Source organism: Mustela lutreola, chromosome X (assembly GCF_030435805.1).
Source record: "Mustela lutreola isolate mMusLut2 chromosome X, mMusLut2.pri, whole genome shotgun sequence".
Lineage (NCBI taxonomy): Eukaryota > Metazoa > Chordata > Mammalia > Carnivora > Mustelidae > Mustela > Mustela lutreola.
The window spans coordinates 54,889,316-54,911,500 of NC_081308.1; the positions used below are offsets into that span (position 1 = coordinate 54,889,316).

General features: G+C 41.1%; 1 protein-coding gene across 1 annotated transcript in view; it reads left to right on the forward strand.

The window, feature by feature from the left end:
* Positions 1 to 21,617, forward strand: part of LOC131820967 (conserved oligomeric Golgi complex subunit 2-like) — a 40,721-nt gene extending 19,104 nt beyond the window's left edge. Inside the window, exons 2-5 of the mRNA XM_059156799.1 lie at positions 11,787 to 11,948; positions 13,081 to 13,143; positions 20,345 to 20,548; positions 21,585 to 21,617. Of these exons, the coding sequence (XP_059012782.1) occupies positions 11,787 to 11,948; positions 13,081 to 13,143; positions 20,345 to 20,548; positions 21,585 to 21,617 (462 nt within the window). The remainder of the gene's footprint in view (positions 1 to 11,786; positions 11,949 to 13,080; positions 13,144 to 20,344; positions 20,549 to 21,584) is intronic.
* Positions 21,618 to 22,185: the final 568 nt, after the last annotated feature.

Below are 22,185 nucleotides of genomic sequence, written 5' to 3' on the forward strand. Positions count from 1 at the left end.
ACCATGCTGTCTTGATGATGACAGCTTTGTAATAGAGCTTGAAATCCGGAATTGTGATGCCACCAACGTTGGCTTTCTTTTTCAATATCCCTTTGGCTATTCGAGGTCTTTTCTGGTTCCATATAAATTTTAGCATTATTTGTTCCATTTCTTTGAAAAAGATGGATGGTACTTTGATAGGAATTGCATTAAATGTGTAGATTGCTTTAGGTAGCATAGACATTTTCACAATATTTATTCTTCCAATCCAGGAGCATGGAACATTTTTCCATTTCTTTGTGTCTTCCTCAATTTCTTTCATGAGTACTTTATAGTTTTCTGAGTATAGATTCTGTGTCTCTTTGGTTAGGTTTATTCCTAGGTATCTTATGGTTTTGGATGCAATTGTAAATGGGATTGACTCCTTAATATCTCTTTCTTCTGTCTTGCTGTTGGTGTAGAGAAATGCAACTGATTTCTGTGCATTGATTTTATATCCTGACACTTTACTGAATTCCTGTATAAGTTCTAGCAGTTTTGGAGTGGAGTCTTTTGGGTTTTCCACATAGAGTATCATATCATCTGCGAAGAGTGATAATTTGACTTCTTCTTTGCCGATTTGGATGCCTTTAATTTCCTTTTGTTGTCTGATTGCTGAGGCTAGGACCTCTAGTACTATGTTGAATAGCAGTGGTGATAATGGACATCCCTGCCGTGTTCCTGACCTTAGCGGAAAAGCTTTCAGTTTTTCTCCATTGAGAATGATATTTGCGGTGGGTTTTTCATAGATGGCTTTGATGATATTGAGGTATGTGCCCTCTATCCCTACACTTTGAAGAGTTTTGATCAGGAAGGGATGCTGTACTTTGTCAAATGCTTTTTCAGCATCTATTGAGAGTATCATATGGTTCTGGTTCTTTCTTTTATTGATGTGTTGTATCACATTGACTGATTTGCGGATGTTGAACCAACCTTGCAGCCCTGGAATAAATCCCACTTGGTCGTGGTGAATGATCTTTTTAATGTACTGTTGAATCCTATTGGCTAGTATTTTGTTGAGTATTTTCGCATCTGTGTTCATCAAGGATATCGGTCTATAGCTCTCTTTTTTGGTGGGATCCTTGTCTGGTTTTGGGATCAAGGTGATGCTGGCCTCATAAAATGAGTTTGGAAGTTTTCCTTCCATTTCTATTTTTTGGAACAGTTTCAGGAGAATAGGAATTAGTTCTTCTTTATATTATATTTCTTATTTTAAGTCCTTTACCATGGATGTGTTTTGCAGATATTTACTCTGTGACTGGTCTTTTCATTCTCTCTCTCTATTTTTTTTTTAAGATTTTATTTATTTATTTGTCAGAGAGCGAGCGAGCGAGAGCGAGCACAGGCAGTCAGAGTGTAAGGCAGAGTCAGAGGGAGAAGCAGGCTCCCTGCGGAGCAAGGATCCCGATGTGGGACTCGATCCCAGGACGCTGGGATCATGACCTGAGCCGAAGGCAGCTGCTTAACCAACTGAGCCACCCCGGTGTCCCGTCTTTTCATTCTCTTAACAGTGTCTTACAGAGAAGTTTAATTTTAGCAAAGTCCCTCTCATCAATTTTTTCTTTCGTAGATCATGCTTTTGGTTTTATATCTGAAAAATCATTGCCAAATCCAAGGATCCCTACATTTTTCTTATGTCATCTTTAAGAAGTTTTGCATTTTACGTTTAGGTTTTGTGAAAGGTGTGAAAAGTTTGTTTTTATTCTTTTCATTTGTTTGTTTTTTCTTATCAATGTGCCATTGTTCGGTTCCATTTGTTGAAGACTGTCCTTGCCATTGAGTTGCCTTTGCCTGTGTGTGTGGATGTTTTTCTGGGCTCTCCACTCTGTTCCAAGCACCTGTCTCTTTTGCCAGGCACCTTCTGTCTTAATCACTATAGCTTGAATAATAAGTCTAGAGATGGGTGGTGGCAATCCTCAATTTCCTTTTTTTCCCCGCTCTTTAATATTTTGTTGACTACTCTGGGACTCTTGGTTTTCCAGTTTTCCATCCAAATTTTAGAGTCAACATGTTGGTATCCACAGAATAACTTCCTGGCATTTTGATTGGGATTGCATTGAGTCTGTCGATCAGTTTGGGAAGAACTGACCTCTTAACAGTATTGAATGTTCTTCCTCAAGATTATGGACTTTCTTTCCACTTCACATCTTACCTTGCTTGTTGTCTTTCATCAGAATTTTATACTTTTTCTCACATAGATCTTGTGCATATTTCATTAGATTTGCACCTAAGTATTAATTTTTTTTTGGTATGCTAATGTAAATGGTCTTGTGTTTTTAACTTCAAATTCCACTTGTACATTGCTGGTATATACGAAAGCAATTGACTTTTTAAATTTTTTAATTAAAATTCAATCTCGTTAACATATAGTGTACTTTTAGTTTCATGGTTAGAATTTCGTGATTCATTGGTTGCATACAACACCCAGAACTCATCGCAACAAGTGCCCTCTTTAATACCCCTCACCCAGTTACCCCAACTTTCCCCTCTCCAGTAACCCTCAGTTTGTTTCCTGTAGTTAACTTTCTTGTGATTTGCCTCCCTGTCTGTTTCTATTTTTCCTTCTCTTCCCCTATATTCATCTGTTGTTTCTTAAGTTCCACATGTGACTGAAACTATATGGTATTTGTCTTCCTCTAGTTCCATCCATTTCCTTGCAAATGGCAAGATTTTGTTCTTTTTGATGGCTGAGTAATGTGTGTGTGTGTGTACACCACATCTTCTTTATCCATTCATCTGTTGATGGACATCTGGGCTCTTATAGTTTGACTATAAACATTGGGGTGCTTTTGCCCCTTCAAATCACTTTGTGTACTTTGGATAAACATCTAATAGGGCAATTGCTAAGTCGTTTGGTTGTTACATTTTTAACTTTTTGAGGAGCATCCATACTGTTTTCCAGAGTTGCGTTCCCACCAACAGTGTAGGAGGATTCCCCTTTCTTCACATCCTTGCCAACATCTGTTGTTTCCTGACTTGTTAATTTTAGCCATTTTGACTGATGTAAGGTGGTGTCTCATTGTGGTTTTATTTATTTATTTATTTATTTGACAGAAAGAAATCACAGGTAGATGGAGAGGCAGGCAGAGAGAGAGAGAGAGGGAAGCAGGCTCTCTGCCGAGCAGAGAGCCCGATGCGGGACTCGATCCCAGGACCCTGAGATCATAACCCGAGCTGAAGGCAGCGGCCTAACCCACTGAGCCACCCAGGCACCCCTCATTGTGGTTTTGATTTGTATTTCCCTGATGCTGAGTGATGTGGAGCCCTTTTTCATGTGTCTGTTGGCCATTTGGATGTCTTCTTTGGTCTGTTCATATCTTCTGTCCATTTCTTGACTGGATTTTTTTGTTTTTTGGATGTTGAGTTTAATAAATTCTTTATAAATTTTGAATACTGGCCCTTTGTCTGATACATCATTGGAAAGCAATTGACTTCTGTATTTTAACTGTGTATCATGCAATCTTGCTATAATCACTTGACTAGTTTCAGGAGGGTATGGGTGTGGGGTGTGAAGTCTTTGTAATTTCTGTAGACAGTCATGTCATCTGTGAACAAAGTTTTATTCTTTCCCAGGTTGTATACCTTTTGTTTCCTTTTCTTACCTTATTTCATTAGTTTTGCCTTCCAGTATAGTATTGAATAGTAGTAGTAGGAGGGACATCCTTGCCTTGATTCCCTGTCTTCTATTTTCTCAGTATTAATATCATGTTAGCTGTGGATTTTTGGAGACATTCTTATCAAGTTGAGGAAGTCCTCCTATTCCTAGTTCCCTGAGGGTTAATAATGAAGAGGTGTGGATTTTGTTAAATGCTTTTTTTCCTCCCTTCATTGATATGATCATGTGATTTTTTTTCTGTTGATATGATGGATCACATTGATTTTCTAATGTTGAACATTTTCTAATGTTGCATACCTAGAATAAATCCTACATGATCCTGGTGTATAATTTTTTAATATAGTGTTTGCTTTTATTTGCTAATTTTTGTTGAAGATTTTTGTGTCTGTGTTCATGAGAGATACTAGTTTGTAGTTTCTTTTCTTGTAGTATTGGTTTTGGTGTCAGGGTAATCATGATCTCCTAGAATGATTTAGAAAGTATTCCTTGTAGTTTTACTTTCTGGAAGAGATTTTAGAGAATTGTGTAGTATTCCATAAATGTTTGGTTGAATTTACAGTGATTGGGATTGTTAGCAGTAGCCCTCCCTTCTTTCATCTGATATTAGTAATTTATGTCTTCTACCTTTTTTTCTTTGTTTGCCTGGCTAAGGGTGTATCTGTTTTATTGATGTTTTCAAAGAAACAGACTTGGGGTTTATTGATTAAAAAAAAAATTCCTGGTTTTAATTACATTGATTTCTGCTCTAATTTTTATTTTTTTCTACTTCCTTTAGGGTTTTTTTTATGATTTTATTTGACACAGAGAGAGTCAGTGAGAGAGGGAATAAAGGCAGGAGGAATGGGAGAGGGAGAAGCAGCCTCCCTGAGCAGGAAGCTCTGATGCAGGGCTCTGTCCCAGGACCCTAGGACCATGTCCTGAGCCAAAGGCAGATGATTAACCAACTGAACCACCCAGGAGCCCCTCCTTACTTTAGATTTGATTTTGTTGTTGTTGCCTAAAATGGAAGCTTAGATTATTGTCTTTAATCTTTTTTTTTCTAATATTTGCATTCAGTACTATATTTTCCCTTTAAGCAGCATTCCACACATTTTGCTACATTGTATTTTGTTGAGACTGGTCTCCTGTCATTTAGAAGTGTGTCATTTAATCTCCATGTATTTTGGACTTCTTCAGCTATCTTCTGTTACTGATTTTTAATTCCATTGTGGTCTGAGAACATACTTGGTATAATTTTTATTTTTAAAAATTTGTTGTCTTTTGTGGCCCAGAATTATTCTGTCTTGATGAGTGTTCCATATGAGCTTAAGAAGAATGTGTGTTGCACTATTACTGGGCGAAATTGTCTGTGTACGTCTGTTGTACGGTAATTGATGGTGGTGTTGAGTGTGCCATGTCTGGACTGAATGACCACATCTGTCAGATCCTTGTTGCCCTGCTGCTGGATCGGCCCATTACTGATGGAGAAGTGTTGAAGTCACCAGCTGTGATAATGCAATTGTTTATTTCTCCCTGCAGTTCTGTTAGGTTGTGTCTCACCTGTGTTGATCAGGCACACATACGTTAAGGATAATTGTGTCTTCTTGGTCAGTCGATTTCTTTATCATTATGTAATGCTGCTCTTTATGCCTGATAATTTTCCTTCTCTGAAATCTGCTTTGTCTGAAATTCATGTAGCTACTCCATTGTTCCTGTGATTAGTGTTACTTTGGATTTTTTTTAATGTATTCTAGCATTTAACTTGTTGATATTTAAGTTGTTTCATTTTTCATCAAAATATAATTCACAAAGCATAATAGTTGCCATTTGAAAGTGTACTCTTCTCTGGTTTTTAGTATATTTACTAAGTATATGGTACATACGTCACTTCTGTCTAATTCCAGAATGCTTCCATCACCCGAAAAATAAACCTCTTGGTTCCAATTCTCCCCTCCCCTTATTCCCTGGCAATCATGAATCTACTTTCTGTTTTTATGGATTTGCCTTTTCTGGAACATCTCCTATCAGTGGAATTGTATAACACGTGACCTTTTGTGTCTGGCTTCCTTTAACCTGAGAGTAGAATGTTTTCAGACTTCACTCGTGTTGTAGCATGTAACAGTTTATTCCTTTTTATGGTTGTGTAAGAGGCTCTTCCACATTTTATGTATCCATTCATCAGTTGATGGACGTTGGGTATATACTCATTTGGCTGTTACGAGCAGCGCTGCTGTGCCCATTCATGTACAGTTTGTGGCAGGAACATCTGTTGTCAGTTCTGTCGGTGTCATACCCCTAGACGTAGAACTGCTGGGTAATTGTACGTGTGTAACTTCTTGAGGAGCTACCGAGCTGTTTGCTGCCTTAGCCACACTATTTTACATTCTCACCAACAATACAGGAGGTTTCCAGCTTCTCCGCCTTCTTGCCAGCACTTTTCTTCTTCTTTTTTTTTTCTTTTTCTTTTTCTTATTTTACCATAGTTGTCCTAGTGGGTGTGACGTGGCATCTGCATGTGCTTTTGATTCGCATTTCCCCAATGACTAAGGATGTCGAACATCCCGACATGTGCTCTTGACCATCTGTGTATCATCTTTGGAGAAATGTCTATTCAAAAGTCTTTGGCTTGTTTTTAAATTAGGTTATTTGTCTTTTTGTTGTTGAGTTCTAAGAGTATATTTGCATATTCTGGTTATTAGGTCCTTGTCAGACAAATGATTTGCAGATACTCTCTCCCATTCTGTGGGTTGTCTTTTCACGTTCTCCGTAGTGTCCTTTGACACACGAAAGTTTTTATTTTGATCAAGTTCAGCTTATCTAATATTTCTTATTGCTTTGTGTATCATGTCTAAAAAAGCTTTGCCCGATCCCAAGTCATACAGATTTTCACCTGTTTTCTCTGAGTGTTACAGTTTTTACTCTTACATTTAAATCTTTGATCCATTTTGAGTTATATTTTTGTGTATGTGTGACGTTGCTGTTCCAAGTTCATCCTTTTGCATGTAGATATTCATTTGTCCCAGTAGTAGGCACTCAAAAAGACTGTTTTTCCCCCCATTAAATGGTCTTGGCATCCTTGTGAAAAATCAGTTGACCATAAATGTATGGGTTGTAAATACTTTCTTTTTGAATACTTGGGAAATCTACACTATAAAGTAAAACCATTCCTAAAGTAGTAAAACCATTCTTGGTTAAGTGAAATGGGTCTCTATTATGGCACTGTGAGTTTGGGTTTGCTTTTCACAGCAAACGCTGCCTAACCCAGTATTCACAGATGTTCTGAGTTATTTAGTCATGTGTTATGCAACTTTTGTTTATCTGAGAACAAATGCATAAATGGTGAGTTGAGTACTAATATTACCTAATAGCATTTGTTCACTGAGGCTAAGTTATATGATTTATTTATTTATTTATTTATTTAAGATTTTATTTGAGAGTGAGAGAGTGCGGGAGCAGGAGGAAGGGACAGAGGGAGAAGCAGGCTCCTTGCTCAGCAGAGCGCCTGATGTGGAACTCAAACCCAAGAGACTGGGATCATGACCTGAGCCAAAGGCAGATGCTTAACCAACTGAGCCACATAGGCACCCCAGTTATACAATTTAGAATGCCATCATGAAGTTCAAGAACTTCAACAATGTGTAACTGAGGCAGGGAAAGTGATCGACCTAAAGGTATACAGTTGGTGAGTAGGATGGCCAGGATTATGAACAAAGACCCCCTTCCGTGATGTACTACCTAACTATGATGTAAGGTCTGAGATGGTCTCAGGAGAGAAAGGTCCAGGCTAATTTGGTCACCAGTGTAAGAAGCAGGTGGCTTTCTGTAGATGACTGTGAAATTACGGTTTGGTATGAAGTCCTTCTCTCTGACACTAGCAGGGTCAGTCTTTGGTTGATTAACTAAGAAAGTCAGTTTAAACAAGTACTCTTAGGGAATGGTATATACAGTTTTTAGCATTTTATTTGGAAAAAATATATGTACATTTATTCTCCATTGAAACAGTGCCAGATCTTTTCTTTGGAAACTGGCCTGCAGATTAGATTTCTGAGTTATCACAGCACTTGGGTCGCTTAATAGGTTAGGCATCTACCTTCGGTTCAGGTCATGACCTCAGGGTCCTGGGATAGAGTCCCGCATTGGGCTCCCTGTTCAGCAGGGAATCTCCTTCTCCCATTGCCCCTTTCCCTGCTCATACTGTCTGTCTGTGTCTCAAATAAATAAAAAGAATCTTTTTAAAAAAAGCTTTCTATGTTGTCTTTTTTTGCATTCAGTTTCAGTTTCTTTAACTGAATTGAGTGAGAATCCTGTGATCACTCCCTTCCTGCCTGGTACGTGGTCATCTCACCCATACCTAACTTAGCAAAAATTTTCTTATTGATTTCTTTGTATCAAATCTTTCCAAAATAGCTCTGTTAGTTTTCAAAAGAATAGTGATTTTTTTTTGCAGTCATATTTTGTTGGTTTACATAGTGTTTAATGAAGCTATATAATTACGAAGTAAGTGTAGGTGTCCTTAACTAGTTTGGGAATCATCACATTTGATTCTTGCTGACTAAACAGGTCATGGAGTAGCAGAGTCACAGGGGAAGTAGATAGTAATTTATTGCCTCTAAGCATATAAGCCTACCGGGGTATCACAGTATTGTAAAGGGGAAACACAGGATAGCTAATCCTGTGAGACCAATACTTGGAAATAGGTTATGAAAGATTTGGAACATCTGTTCAATGGGACACTCAGCATGCACATAAAATATTAATAGAAATGTATGTGTTTTACGTAAAGACATTCAAGTTATATTTTTAGATGGGAAATTTTTTTTAATAGAATGGTTTTTTATTTTTTATTTTTTAATTTTTTTTAAGATTTTATTTATTTATTTGACAGAGAGAGAGAGAGGTCAGGCAGAGAGAGGGGGAAAAGTAGGGGAAAAGTAGGCTCCCGGCGGAGCAGAGAGCCTGATGTGAGGCTTAATCTCAGGGCCCTGAGATATGACCTGAGCCGAAGGCAGAGGCTTAACCCACTGAGCCACCCAGGTGCCCGTAGATGGGAAATAGTTTAGAAGAGCATGAATATTTGTGTGTGTGTGTATGTTTACACACATACATAGAGAAGGTCTGGGGTTTCCATTCAAGATGGTGGCATAGGAGGATCTTGAACTCATCTCTTCTATGAAATACACACTGAATCTATAGCTCCATATGGAAAAATTTCCTGTGGAAAAAACCCTACAACTAGCTGAGTGACTCCTACACATTAGGTGAGTAAGGAAAAAAACCTATGTTGAATTAAGAATCACTCTTGCCATAAACCCCACCCCTGGTACAGCGACCTGGAATTGAGAGGGTACTCACAACCCCAGGCTTCTCCCTGAGGAGTAAAGGCTTTGAGCCCCACTTCTGGCACCCCAACTTTCAAGATGTACATCTAAGAGACAAGACTCCAAAACATCCAGCTTTGAAAGCCATCAGAGCTTGCACCCATGAGACCCACAAGGCTATAGCAAACTGAGAAAGAGTTCTTAAAGCAGTCGCGCGAGTAGACTGACCCACCCTGGAACTCAGCACAGAAGCAGCAGACTGAAATGCGTTCAGATTTCTGTGAAAGAGGCCCATTTGCTTATCTTAAAGCCCTGAGGGGCAGGCATCTCATTTAACATGGATCTAGGAGCCTAGTAAGGTATTCTCCAAAGATGGAGCTGATGGGTACCATCTTTGCGCTGTCCCTCTGCCTCGCTTCTGCTTTCTGGTATCTCCTGGAAAGGAGCTTGAATGCTCGTATGATGCCCCGAGGTTTGCAGTTGCTACCCAGGGTATACCTCTAGATCACCTGGCTCTAGCGGCCAGCAAGACTCACACTCACAGTAGTGAGTATCACAGTATTTACAACAACCAAGACTTGGAAATAACTAAAGTGTCCACCAACGGGGTGAATGGATAAAGAAAATGTGTGTGTATACGATGGAATATTACTCAACCATAAAAAGAAGGAAGTCTTGCCATTTGCAACAACATGGATGGACCTTGAGGATATTGTGCTGAGTGAAATAAGTCAGACAGAGAAAGAGAAATACTGTATGATCTCCCTCACATGTGGAATCTAAAAAACAAAACAAAATGAAGTCATAGAGAACAGATTGGTGGTTGCCAGAGGCGAGGTTGTGGAGGAAATAGATGAAGGGTCCAGTGGTATAAACTTCCAGTTAATAATATAAGCCCTGGGGATGTAATGTACATCATAGTGACTGTAGTAAATAATACTGTGTATTATTGTATATTTATTTTATTATTTTTTATTAGAAATATGTATTATTAGCCCCAGGGTTACAGGTCTGTGGATTGTCAGGCTTACACACTTCCCAGCACTCACCATAGTACATACCTTCCCCAATGTCCACAACCCCACCACGCTCTCCCTACACCCCTCCCCCCAGCAACCCTCAGTTTGTTTTGTGAGATTAAGAGTCTCTTATGGTTTGTCTCCCTCCCAATCCAATCTTTTTTTTTAAAGATTTTATTTATTTATTGGACAGACAGAGATCACAAGTAGGCATAGAGGCAGGCAGAGAGAGAGGAGGAAGCAGGCTCCCCGCTGAGCAGAGAGCCTGATGTGGGGCTCCATCCCAGGACCCTGGGATCATGACCTGAGCCAAAGGCAGAGGCTTTAACCCACTGAGCCACCCAGGTGCCCCCCTCCCAATCCAATCTTGTTTCATTTTTTTTCCTTCCCTACCCCCACACCTCCCACTGTGCCTCTCAAATTCCTCATATCAGGGAGATGGTCTGATAATTATCTTTCTCTGATTATTTCACTCAGCATACTCTCTAGTTCCATCCACATCACTGCACATGGCAAGATTTCATTTCTTTTGATGGCTGCATAGTATATTATATATATATATATATATATATATATATATATATATGTATATTTTAAGATTTTATTTATTTATTTGACAGAGATCACAAGTAGGAAGAGAGGCAGGCAGAGAGAGAGGAGGAAACAGGCTCCCTGCTGAGGAGAGAACCTGATGTGGGGCTCGATCCCAGGACCCTGGAATCATGACCTGAGCCAAAGGCAGAGGCCTTAACTCACTGAGCTACCCAGGTGCCCTATATTATTATATATTTAAAGTTGCTAAAGCTTAAGAGTTCTTAGCACAAGAAAAAAATGTGTATGTTTGGTGATGGATGTTAACTAGTCTTAGGGTGATCATTTCACAACAGATAAAAATATGGAATTTTTATGTTGTACGCCTGAAACTAACATGTGTCCATTATATGTCAGTTTCTTTAAAAAGTAATTGATATTTATTTTTTTAAAAATTATTTACTTATTTGTCAGAGATCACAAGTAGGCAGAGAGGCAGGCAGAGAGAGAGACAGGGAAGCAGGCTCCCTGCTGAGTAGAAAGCCCAATGCGGGGTTTGAACCCATAACCCTGGGATCATGACCTGAGCTAAAGACAGAGGCCTTAACCCACTGAACCAGCCAGGCACCCCAAAAGTAATTTATGTTTTAAAGAGAAAGACTAGGGCACCTGGGTGGCTTAGTCAGTTAAGCGTCTGCCTTCGGTTGAGGTCTTGATTTCAGGGTCTTGGAATGAACCCTGGCATCAGGCTCCCAGCTCAGCAGAGAGCCGACTTCTCCCTCTGCCCCTTCTCCCACTTGTTCTCTCAGTCTCTCTCTCTCAAATAAATAAAATCTTAAAAAAAAAAAAGTAAAGGGAAAGACCAAAACAAAGTCTGGAAGAATGTGAATCGCTGTGCTAAATAGTGAAGAAAAATAAACATTAACAGTGCTTAACTGCAGAGCATTAGAGAGTGGGTGATTTTTTTTTCTCTCTTACATAAGTATTTCTTGGTTGGTTGAAAGTTTGACAGTGAACATTTGTTACTTTTAAAATTAAGAAGAAAAAGCTGTTTCTATTTTAAGAAGAGCCTCTTTGAAATGTATAATTAAAAGAAATAAAATACCTGTAGAGTTAGGCAACAGGAGAGAATGGTCTTGGTGAGGGGCCCCCTTTCCCATAATCTTAGGAAGTGAGCAGACCCCCTGATGTCCCTGTGTGTGTTCCCCTGCAGTAAACGTCCTCTTATTCTTTCTCTGATCTTATTTTTCTATGTAAAATGTGGTATCATTGCAATCATTTTTTTCTTTCTGGTTTGATTTTCAGGAAGATTTTGACGTCGATCACTTTGTGTCTGACTATAGGAAGCATGTCCAGCTGGAGGAACTAAGAGGAGATCTGGAACTCTACTATAAACTTCTTAAAATAGCCATGGTGGAGCTCATCAACAAGGATTATGCAGATTTTGTCAACCTTTCCACAAACTTGGTAAACCTGAAATTCACAAGTCCTACACACACACACACACACACACACACACACACACACACTTTCTCTCTCCTTCATATTTATTAAAAGGGCAGAGTTTTTAGAAACCTTTCAGTTGATTACCCCACCAACCCCACCAGAAACTTGAAGAAATTACCAATTTCATTAATAAAAGAACTAAACTTTTTGGAATACATTTTTTTGTTTGTTTTAGTTTTTATTCATTTAAGGTTGCTCTAGTTAGATTATGTTTCAAATTCATTAGTCAACAGTGAAAAGTAAAGGATGATAATACCCAAGGGGTTGTTTTATTAGTTGCTAAGTGATTACCCTGAAGTCTTCCTTGATTTAGACTAATTTGTAGGAGCAAATGTCCACCACTCTTGCAATGTTTAATTTACTCCCAGGTATATGTTAGCCAGAGCTAGGTTGAGGGAACATTGGCCAATATTGATATTTTAAAAGTTTGGTTTTATAACAATATAAGAATGATTTGCAGTGAGCTTATCAATTGTTTGTAAAAGCCGTTTAGAAATGTTGGATTTTGTTACTTGGCAGAAAAGTCTCCTTGTTGATGCTTCATTTTGTTTTAAATCTGTTGTCCAGAGAAGCACAGAAAGTTGCAGCTCCGTGGGAATTTCAAGAAGCATTAAAATTAATGATGCACATTTGCTTTTGGGAAATATACCACTAAGATAAATATCCCAATAGGATTAAAAACCTAGAAAATTTTACTTCTGTTTAATTTCTATTTTTCTCAAGGCTTATAATAATGTTTAAGAGAAACGTAGCCCGTCAGACTTTCACATCAGCTGGCTGAGTATCATCACCTTCTGTGAAAATTTTTCACATTCATTTAAAATGTCATCTAAAGGCAAATTGTTCTTAAGGAAACTTTCGTTTCTCATGACTTCCCTTATTTTTATAGTTTCATGTATTTCAACAGATTTTTTCATATTCTATGAAGAACATTAATGGCCAAATAACACTTCTGTTGTTTAGCTAGTTATATAGCAAAATACGGTTGGGCCAAAAAAAATAATTTAAATCTGGTACTGCTTTGATTGTTAAATAGATACGTCATTATTACTCCTTATCGTGATGTGTTTGTGCCAACCTGGTTTTGCTTTAGGTTGGCATGGACAAAGCCCTCAATCAACTTTCTGTGCCTTTGGGACAGTTACGAGAAGTTCTGGTAAGTCCCAAATTAATGAAAACAGTCTGCTGTGACGCCTGTTGTCCTCGTCGGCTTTTCTCTAAGAATTCTATTCATCTGTTAGTTTGGTGGTACTGGTGGTTGTATTTTAACGGTTCATGATTATAATATTCACCTTCAGAAGAGTTGTAAATGATCTTGTTTTTGCATATGCTAAAAACCTAAAAAAAATGTTCGATTTGAAGAAGACATATTCTCAGAGTAGACAACCTTAAAATGTCAGGGGAGAAGAAGCGTATTTCCAAATTCAACGTATTAATGCCACTTTGGTCATATGTAAGTGGTTTCTAACTTACGAATGACTTGTATTTTAACAGTTTGTAATCTTGTAAATATCCCCCCCCCCCCACGTAATCTACATGTGGTTAGGTTCCTGGGCTGATCTACAAAAACTGTGTAATCCCTAATGGAACTGAAGGATAATATAAATAAAATGTAATACTTAATAAATGTTACATTTGCATGTTCTCTCAGAAAAATCTCTGTTGTGGGAATGGGACTCCCCACCTCTAAGCCATTGGGAATAGGAACTCCACCTGGGTGAACAGTGGAGGAGGAGTTGTGGCATCACTTCTAACAGAAATCTGTGCTGCCCTGTCTCCCCCCCCCCCCCGTCTGTGTCTGGTGCCCTGACTTCCGGCCTCTGTCCGTTCTGATGCCCTGTCGTAAACTTGTCATAAACGACACCATCCTTCCTTGTGTGTCTCCTCTAGCTTGAGTGGCCTCGTGCATCCCTCCCCTAAGACAGTGCCTGCATCCTAGAGAGAATATAAGGAGACCATAATTTAAGGGAAGACACAATACATGGTTAGAACCAAGAAAAATGCAGAGTAACGGAAATATCAGTGCTGAGAAGCCTAGGGGAGGGGCAGGCAGGAAAGAGTTCGTGAAAGAGGTAAAAATCTTGAGTTGTGCCTTGAGGTAGCCAATACTTTCCATGGTTTATGTCTCATTTGAATTTTACAAAATCTTGTTAAAGGTACTTTTCCTTGGAATGGAAGGGATTTTCGTGGTCTGCTGTTGGATTCCACACCAGACGCTGAGGGGCTCTCCCACTGCCTCCTTGGTGTGCCTCTTCCTCCCAGGGCCTCATAGTGGTGTTGTTTCCCAAGCCTAGCCTTCCTTTGGCCTCCCACTCTTCTCTCGAACCCTCTCCCCGAGGCAGATTTGCTCTACTCAAACAGGCTCCCGTCCCGCCTCACCCCCTGCCATCACCGTATCCCCTCCCTTTTCCATGGCCTGTCTTTATGGCCACTTTGGTCCTGCTCAGCCACAGGCCTGACCTGCCTTTCTGGTCCCATCTCTGAAGCTGTTCTGTGAGATTCTCAGACCACTGAGGGATACGACTATATCTGTCTTCATTGTATCCCTGTGGGCTGCCACAATACTGACGTCCAGGAGGTGTTTCATAATGTTGATGGAGTGAATTAATTCACCTTCCTGTGGAATTTTTGTGATATGCCTACTTCATTCTAGTTGTTTCTGTTAACCTTTGTTTTGGCCCTAATTCCTAATTATCTCTTTATTCATTAGCTTCTGGACATGTTTCTCTACCTCTGCGCTCTGCCTTTTTCTGGTCTTCTGTTCTTCATTCTTGATTCCTGGTATTTCCATACCCACATTTCATCATCATGCATCAGCGCTTTGACATTCTCCCGTTCTCCAAAATATGCAGAATCTAAAGACCTCATCTCAGTGAAGTTGGCCCTCCATTCCTATTTCTGCTTCTCTCCAGAAGGAAGCCTGCAGTGCACATGGCTGTGTGCCTGTCTGCCCCTGCCCCTGAGTGTGTCTGCACTTATATCTGCTCCCCATTCCCTCCCCATCTCGGCAGCTGTGTACACATGGCTTTCAGTGTCCGATTCGAGCCCCGTCGCATTTCCTGACTCTCCTGTACTTTGCTTCATATTATCTGTTCTCCATTCTATGCCCCCTCATCCCCATAACTTTCACTGTATATGTGTCATTCTTCTTCTGGCCATGCGACCCTGCCTTCGTGTCATTATGCCCCCAGATAATGAGTTCCCTCAACAGTAACTGTGTCTGGTATATCTTTTTTTTTTTTTTTGTCAATATCTGCATAGTACTGGTGCACAGGTATTAAGTTCTGTGGAATTGAATGAGATGTAGGAACTTGATAATGTGACAAAACAATGTCTGTAATACGTTTTCTTTATTATTCTTTTAAAGAGTCTCAGGTCATCTGTCAGTTAAGGAATTCGGGCAGTAGATGAACGAATGTGTAAACAAGAGGACATAAGGAAGAAAAACATACCCTCCAGTAGATTTCTTATGCTGCATGCCAGTTGAAGCCTTCTCCTCTTGTCTTCGCGAACTTGTCAGCACTATTCAGCTTTTTTTCAAAGCTCTCACGCATGTGCATTTTATGCATTATGTCACGTTATCTACCTGAAATAATAAGACAGAATTTTAGAGGTACCCACACGATCTCAAGATCACCCACTTTTTCCAGAACAAGAAACAGTGATAACTGTTGTCGGTGCAGCGCTTGACAGGTAACGACTGTATAAATTGTCAGCGGCCCTGTAAAGAAAATAGGCCTATATTAGAGACTAGGGGAGAAGTGGGCTTTCCAAAGCAAACTCAGGATTCTGCCATAGGTTTGTTGTTATTTTCTGATCCTGTGTTCTTTATGTTCTGGTGTTCACTTTAATTTTTTCGATTCCCAGTAGTTAGCATGCGGTGTTGGCTTAGTTTCAGGTGTGTGAGACAGGCAACGGCTCTGTACATCTGAGGGCTCACCCCGGGAGTGTGCCCCTTAGTGCTATCTCCAGTTTCAAGTGTCCCCGATGTCATTCATGATCATGTGCCCCGATGTAGGGGCACAGCGGGCATTGGGAGTCTGGGCTTCTGACTCTCGCCTGCTGCTCTGTACAATGTTTTCTATGTGTATTATTAGCATATTTGTTAAAATCTCAGTGGGGAGAAAGCCTGTTTGAGGGACCTTCTGTTTAATTCGCCTCTGGATCTCCTCACAGCTTTTATCCAAAGAATGCTTGTCATGCGCTTCCAGACAAAACAGTAAGCTTTATGAGAGCAGGGTGTATTTCTTGCTTTATTTTCTCGTGTCCCCCCTCCTCCCCCACCCCCCGTCGGAATGAATGTCGAGCTCCCAGCGGTGTTCAGTAACTATTTATTGAATGGATGACTTTGTATTTTTTGTTCTTTTAGGATGAGAGTTTTCATAATGTTCCTCAACCTCTTTGATAATATTTGTAGTGTAAAAGGTCTTTAATGATTTGGTGCTTGGGTATATAGGTATATGCACATGTAAACTGAGAGGGTCAGTATGATCGGAAGCCAAAGTTAAAACATGAATAAAGGGCCATAAGAAAACAAATGGAGGGGTGCCTGGTGGCTCAGTTGGTTAAACGTCCGACTCTTGATTTTGGCTCAGGTCATGATCTCAGGGTCATGAGATTGAGCCCTGCATTGAGCTCTGTGCTCAGCAGGATGTCTGCTCGCGATTCTCTCTCTCCCTCTGCCCCTCCCCTGCATGTGCACATGCAGTTTCTCTCTCTCTCAAATAAACAAATCTTTTTTAAAAAAATAGGAAAGAAATGCCCATAGAAAGATTCAGGATGGGGAAAAGAAGAAATAAGAGTATAGAATATGAGAAAGCAAAGTCGGGTTTTTTTTTTTTTTTCTCTATAAACTTGCAATAGAATATGGAAGTATGCTTATTCTAGAACTAAGATTTGAATTCTTGAGAATTCTGTGTTTCATAGAAATATTCAAAATATAGCATGCCCTATATATTTGAAGTTAACTTTTGGGCTTATATTTTCCTGCATTTAGCATGGGAAATAAAGATGATTAAGAGTAAAGATGGTGACGTTTTTTGTTTGCTTAATTTTTATTTTTATAGATGTGTGTGTTGAGGCTTATACAAGTTATTTGATCAGTTGAAAAGATTGAAAAAATCTTAAATTCACAAAGTTCTAAAGAAACCTCTGCACTAGAAGCAAGCAGGTAAGCATTTTTTTTTTAACTAAGTAGCACATAAATTAATACTTCACATCTAGTCTAATTAGGCTGGGACGGCTTAGTTAGATTTCATTTATGAACAAGAAGAAAATCCAGGTTTGTGGCTAGAATGTAGCTCCAGGAGAGTGGAGAGCATGAAATGGTGAAATCTATAACACGTTCCTATAAACCCTTTGGTTATAGACCACAGTTCCAACACGTCCTTATGCTTGCAGTGGAAAAGTATATTTGGAATCACCTTCCCTGAGGACTAGCAAAGTCCTGTTGATCTTTAAGGCATACCTACCATTCATCTTGGTTTTTCTCCATCTCATTTTTTTTTCCTAGACATGCCCAGAGTATTACCATTGATGTATTTTGCACCAGCATTATATTATTATGAAACAGTATAGGACACATCCAGTTGAAATTTACAAACAGGAAAGAAAAAGCTAATGAAATAGGAAAAAGATGATGGCTCTCTTTGTTATACTGTGATTGTCTTGTTCCCTTCCTGGTGTGAATTTTCAGTCAGCCAGGGTAGATGAGTGACTCAGAAAATGAGTAGTTAGGTCCTGTCAGCACCGTGAGACGCACAGTGCTGCAGTGGGAGTAGCCCGGGCTGGTCCTGCACATGCCAGCTGGGCTGCCTGCGTCAAGTTCGCCTGGTGCCCTGCGTGCTCTGTTGTGTGAGGCTAACAGTCCCTCCCCCTGCAGGCGGAGTTAGGTTTCTAAATTTTAGGAATTAAGGTTTTAGATTTGGAAGGAACTTGAGAGACCATATGCTCCACATGTCTCATGATGGACATTAAGAACGGACACATCCCAAAGGAAGCGATTCTCTGGTCCTAGGTGTCTGCCCCCTTTCACATCAAGGCATTCAACTAAGTGGTCAGCCTCCACTGTGCTTGTGTCTCTGGCCCGTAGCACTCGTGCTTCTGCCCCCGTTCGTCCACACTTAGCAGACAGTCTGTATGCGGCCCTTCTGCAGCCCGTGTGTCTCCAGCGGCTCTGCTTCGCTGCGGCCCTTGGCAGCGCCTGCAGCCCCTCCAGCCATGTCCACGTTCGGCCCCTGGGGAGCTGGCCCTCCAGTGTTCTTCCCGTCTTTGCTGTTGCTGCTGTGCTCCTCGGATAGAAACACCTCGGTGAGCTCTGTGTCTACAATCCTGTCCCTTTGCAACACTGTCCTTGATAAACAGACATTGTGCGCTTTCTTGCTCAGAATTACCTTGGAGGACTTTTTTCTCCAGAAGAGCAGCTCTGAGCTCTAGAGTCAGGAAAGCCAGAGCAGCGTCAGCGCACGGTAAATCCATCATGCTCTGCCAGGCCCAGAAATGCTGAGATAAGCATAAATAGGAAATGCGCATGGGATCAATCAGTAGACGTTGGGATTAGGCTTCGGCGTTGGTCCTGCCGAGCGCTTGCCTTCCCTCCACAACAGTTCTGATGCTCTGGGACGGGGCACACCGTGGCAGGTCTCCAGACATTTTGGGTTTCCTTACAGTGTGTTTCCTCACTACCTGACTGCCCATCCTCAGATGTGGGATGCCTCATAGAGCCCAGCAGGGGCTTTGGGGCCTTTGTTGTGTTTTGTTTTGTTTTTTTTCTTTCACTGTTCAGCTTCTTTTTGAATGGGGTTGACGCTTTCTAATGTGGGGGGCAAGAGGGAAGTGTATCCAGTCCACTTGATGGCAGATGCACTGCGAGTGATTTCTCACCAGCTCCCGGAGCACCGAGCTTGCTCTTTCTGCCGTTGGGTAAATGTAAACTTGGAGTCCACTGCTCTGAGCGATTTCCCAGGTTGCTGCTAGGCGGTCAGTTTTAGCTGATTGAGGAGACAGCAGTAGTTAGTACTGGGGAGGTACTTGGGAGGGAGAATGAGGCAGGCGGAGAAGAAGAGGGGGATGCGGGTATGAACGGTAGGACAGGGAAAGAGAGAGGAGGGGTTAGAGAATGGGAAAAGAAGGGAGAAGAAGGGCACGAATGGGAGAGCCCGAGGAACGTGGTGGAAACATGCAGTTGTACCCACACTGACCTAAAATAGCTCCATCCCCTTGCCTGGGCCCTGTGGCCTGGGCCAGGCTGAGTCAGTGGCTTCTACGACCTCCCCGCTCCTCACCCCTCGCACCTGGGGCCTGCTGCACAGACAGTTTGTCCTGAAAATTGATGGCATGCAGGTGCAGGTGGCATGGGGGGCGGTGGGGGTGGCAGGTTTTAACTTTGGGAATTACACTTCTCTAATTGTCTCTACTAGCCCTCTCTGGACTAGAGAGATTTTGGAGAGAATTGCCACAGAATTTAACCAGTTACAGTTTCATGCTGTTCAGAGCAAAGGCCTGCCTCTTCTGGACAAAGTAAGACCAGTAAGTGTTGGTTTCGATTTTCAATTTGCTGTTTGCGAATTTCCTGGATGATTTTGGTTTGACCTAGCATTGCCCCCTGATAATTGCTACTCTACAGGATTTTGAAGCTAGCTTTGAATTTTTTTTCAGTGTCTCTTGCTTGGGACCCTGCTTCCATTATGTCACGCTAGATAGATTTTGTGTAAAGACACAAGCGTAGTCTCCAAACTGTGCAAGTAAAATTAATTCTGAATTTCATGTAACTTGACACATCATATGATGTAGTCAGAGTTCATTTATCCAAAGCCTTTGACTGGGTTTAAATGCACGTTTGTCAGATTTACTCCGTAGCTTAAGAGGCAAATAACTTTTTGTCGTTCAGTAATTGTCTAAACTTCACTTTGATGAAGCCGACTTACTTTCAAAGAAATCATAGGGAGGGGACGCCTCAGTGGCTCAGTCAGTTAAGCCACTGCCTCTGTCTTAGGTCATGATCCCAGGGTCCTGGGATTGAGTCCCACCTTGGGCTCCTTGCTTGGCAGGAAGCCTGCTTCTCTTTCTGCCTGTGCCTCCTTGTGTGCTTGTGCTCTCTCTCGACAAATAAATAAATAAAAACCTTAAACAAAAAAAAGAAAGAGAGAAAGAAAGAAAGAAAGAAAGCGATCATGGGGAGAAGAGATTGATTCTTATTCTCTAGGAAATGTTGGGATTTTAATCTTACATATATTCTGGTAGAATTAGAGGCTCGCTTTATATGTATAACACATATGTATATGAATTATACACATATATTTGAGCTTTTAGAAACTGTTGTGCCTGGACCTTCTTTCCTGGTCTCTCTGTTCTTGCAGCGTATAGCCCACATTACGGCCATGCTGCAGCAGTCCCTGGGAGGCCTGCTGCTAGAAGGGCTTCAGACTTCCAATGTGGACATCATATGGCACTGCCTCCGGACTTACGCTACAATTGACAAGACACGGGATGCAGAGGCGTTAGTCGGTCAAGTACTGGTGAAACCGTACATGGATGAAGTTGTGCCCCATGCACCTCATTCCGCAAACACAGAGCATCTAATCTGGCTTCGTTTCTTGACTGGGTGCGAGAGAGCTCAGGGCTCTTCCTTGAAGATGCTCCTAGTTCCTGCTCTTCTGGTTGTAAGAAAAGGTTGGTCCCGCTTGGTGCCCATCAGCATGCCAGGAATCAGGCATGCGCTCTGGTCTCTTCCAGTGATGCCATAGCTCAGGGATCATCTTAATTTAGTAGGGGTGAGGGACTTGCCTAGGAAGAAGGTACGGATCAGAACATTTTCAGGTCAATTTCCATTTCCCTAAGTTATACGTCAATGAAGTTGCCGAAAAGCGTGACCCCACCAAGGCGCCCATGCCCACTGGAGGAGGTGGAAGACAGCTCTGTGCTCAGGGAAAGTCCGTGAGGGGAGGCATCTTCGCAGAATTGATGTGGCCTAAGTCTTGAAGACCATGGGGGAGTTTGCCAGGCTAGGAAGGTGGGAGGGAGGGAATATTCAAAGATAAAGGGCTTTTAAGGGCGAGTTAGCAGGGTAGTACCTTAAGTCCAGAACTTGGTTACCCAGTGTTCTTGACCTATGAGGATACAGTTAAATACAGGGAGTCAGTGTATCTTGCCTCTGAGCGGCCGGAGTATGGGCTGCACCGTGTGAGGCCGCCAGCAATCAGCGTCGGTTTCATCTAGTTTAGGCTGACAGAAGTCATGAAGCCAGTCTCAGTGTTTGAGGGCTTTCTTCCAGTCACCTGCCAGTGCGAGTGTTCTTTCTGTCCGGTAAGTATAAAGCTACCCACCATGACTTCAGGATGAAAGGCTTCCAGTTTTAAAACGGGACAGTATCCCAGTGATAGAAGTGAAATTGAAGGATTAATTTCAGTAATCTTCTCAGCTTCATTAGGACTACTAAAAGAAAATGATCTGTCAGTTCTTTGTATGTATCCTATTATAGTTCATAGCTCTCTCTGTGGGGGTGAAAAAGATCACATTATTCTTTGTCACTAAATGAAAATATTTTAGGTATTTAATTTATGCCCTTTTCATTGAACTGAATCTAATATGCTAAATTAGGGAAGTACTTTATGCTTCCGTGTCGTTAAATGAACTGTGGCCACGTTTGTATTTTAAGTTTGTATGCTTGTCATTCACCTCCTGCAACTCAGCCTCACCAAAAAAATAAAATACTAAAGCAAAATAAGATGTGTTTTCTTCCATCACTTTCCATCTCAGCCCTTTCCCTGTTCTGGAGACGGTAGAGGATAAGGCCAGAGTGAAGATGGTACAGAGCTGTTGTCTGCAGATACAGTATTTCGCTTTTAAGCTCAGAAGGGAAGCAGATGAGTGTGTGTGATGTTTTAGCTTCAGGCCAGTCTCTGTCCCTCAGCCTCTGTGTCCCCCCGGGTTGGAGCAGTATTCCCAAATCCCTGGACCTAGATTTTTGTGCCATTGTTACTTACCTCCTGTTTAGAAAGCATACTGAGTGGGGAGGAGGAAGGACGAAGTGCATTTTTAAGGTTTACTCGATTCTTTTCTCTGTAGTGTATAGTTCATACTTCTCTTGTAGGTGCTTTAAAAACAAACAAAAACACAAAGAAACAAATAAATAAATAAATAAAAATAAAACGCTCTTCCTTCTGCTAGGTGATTGTAGAGCAGATCGTTGAGTCTCATC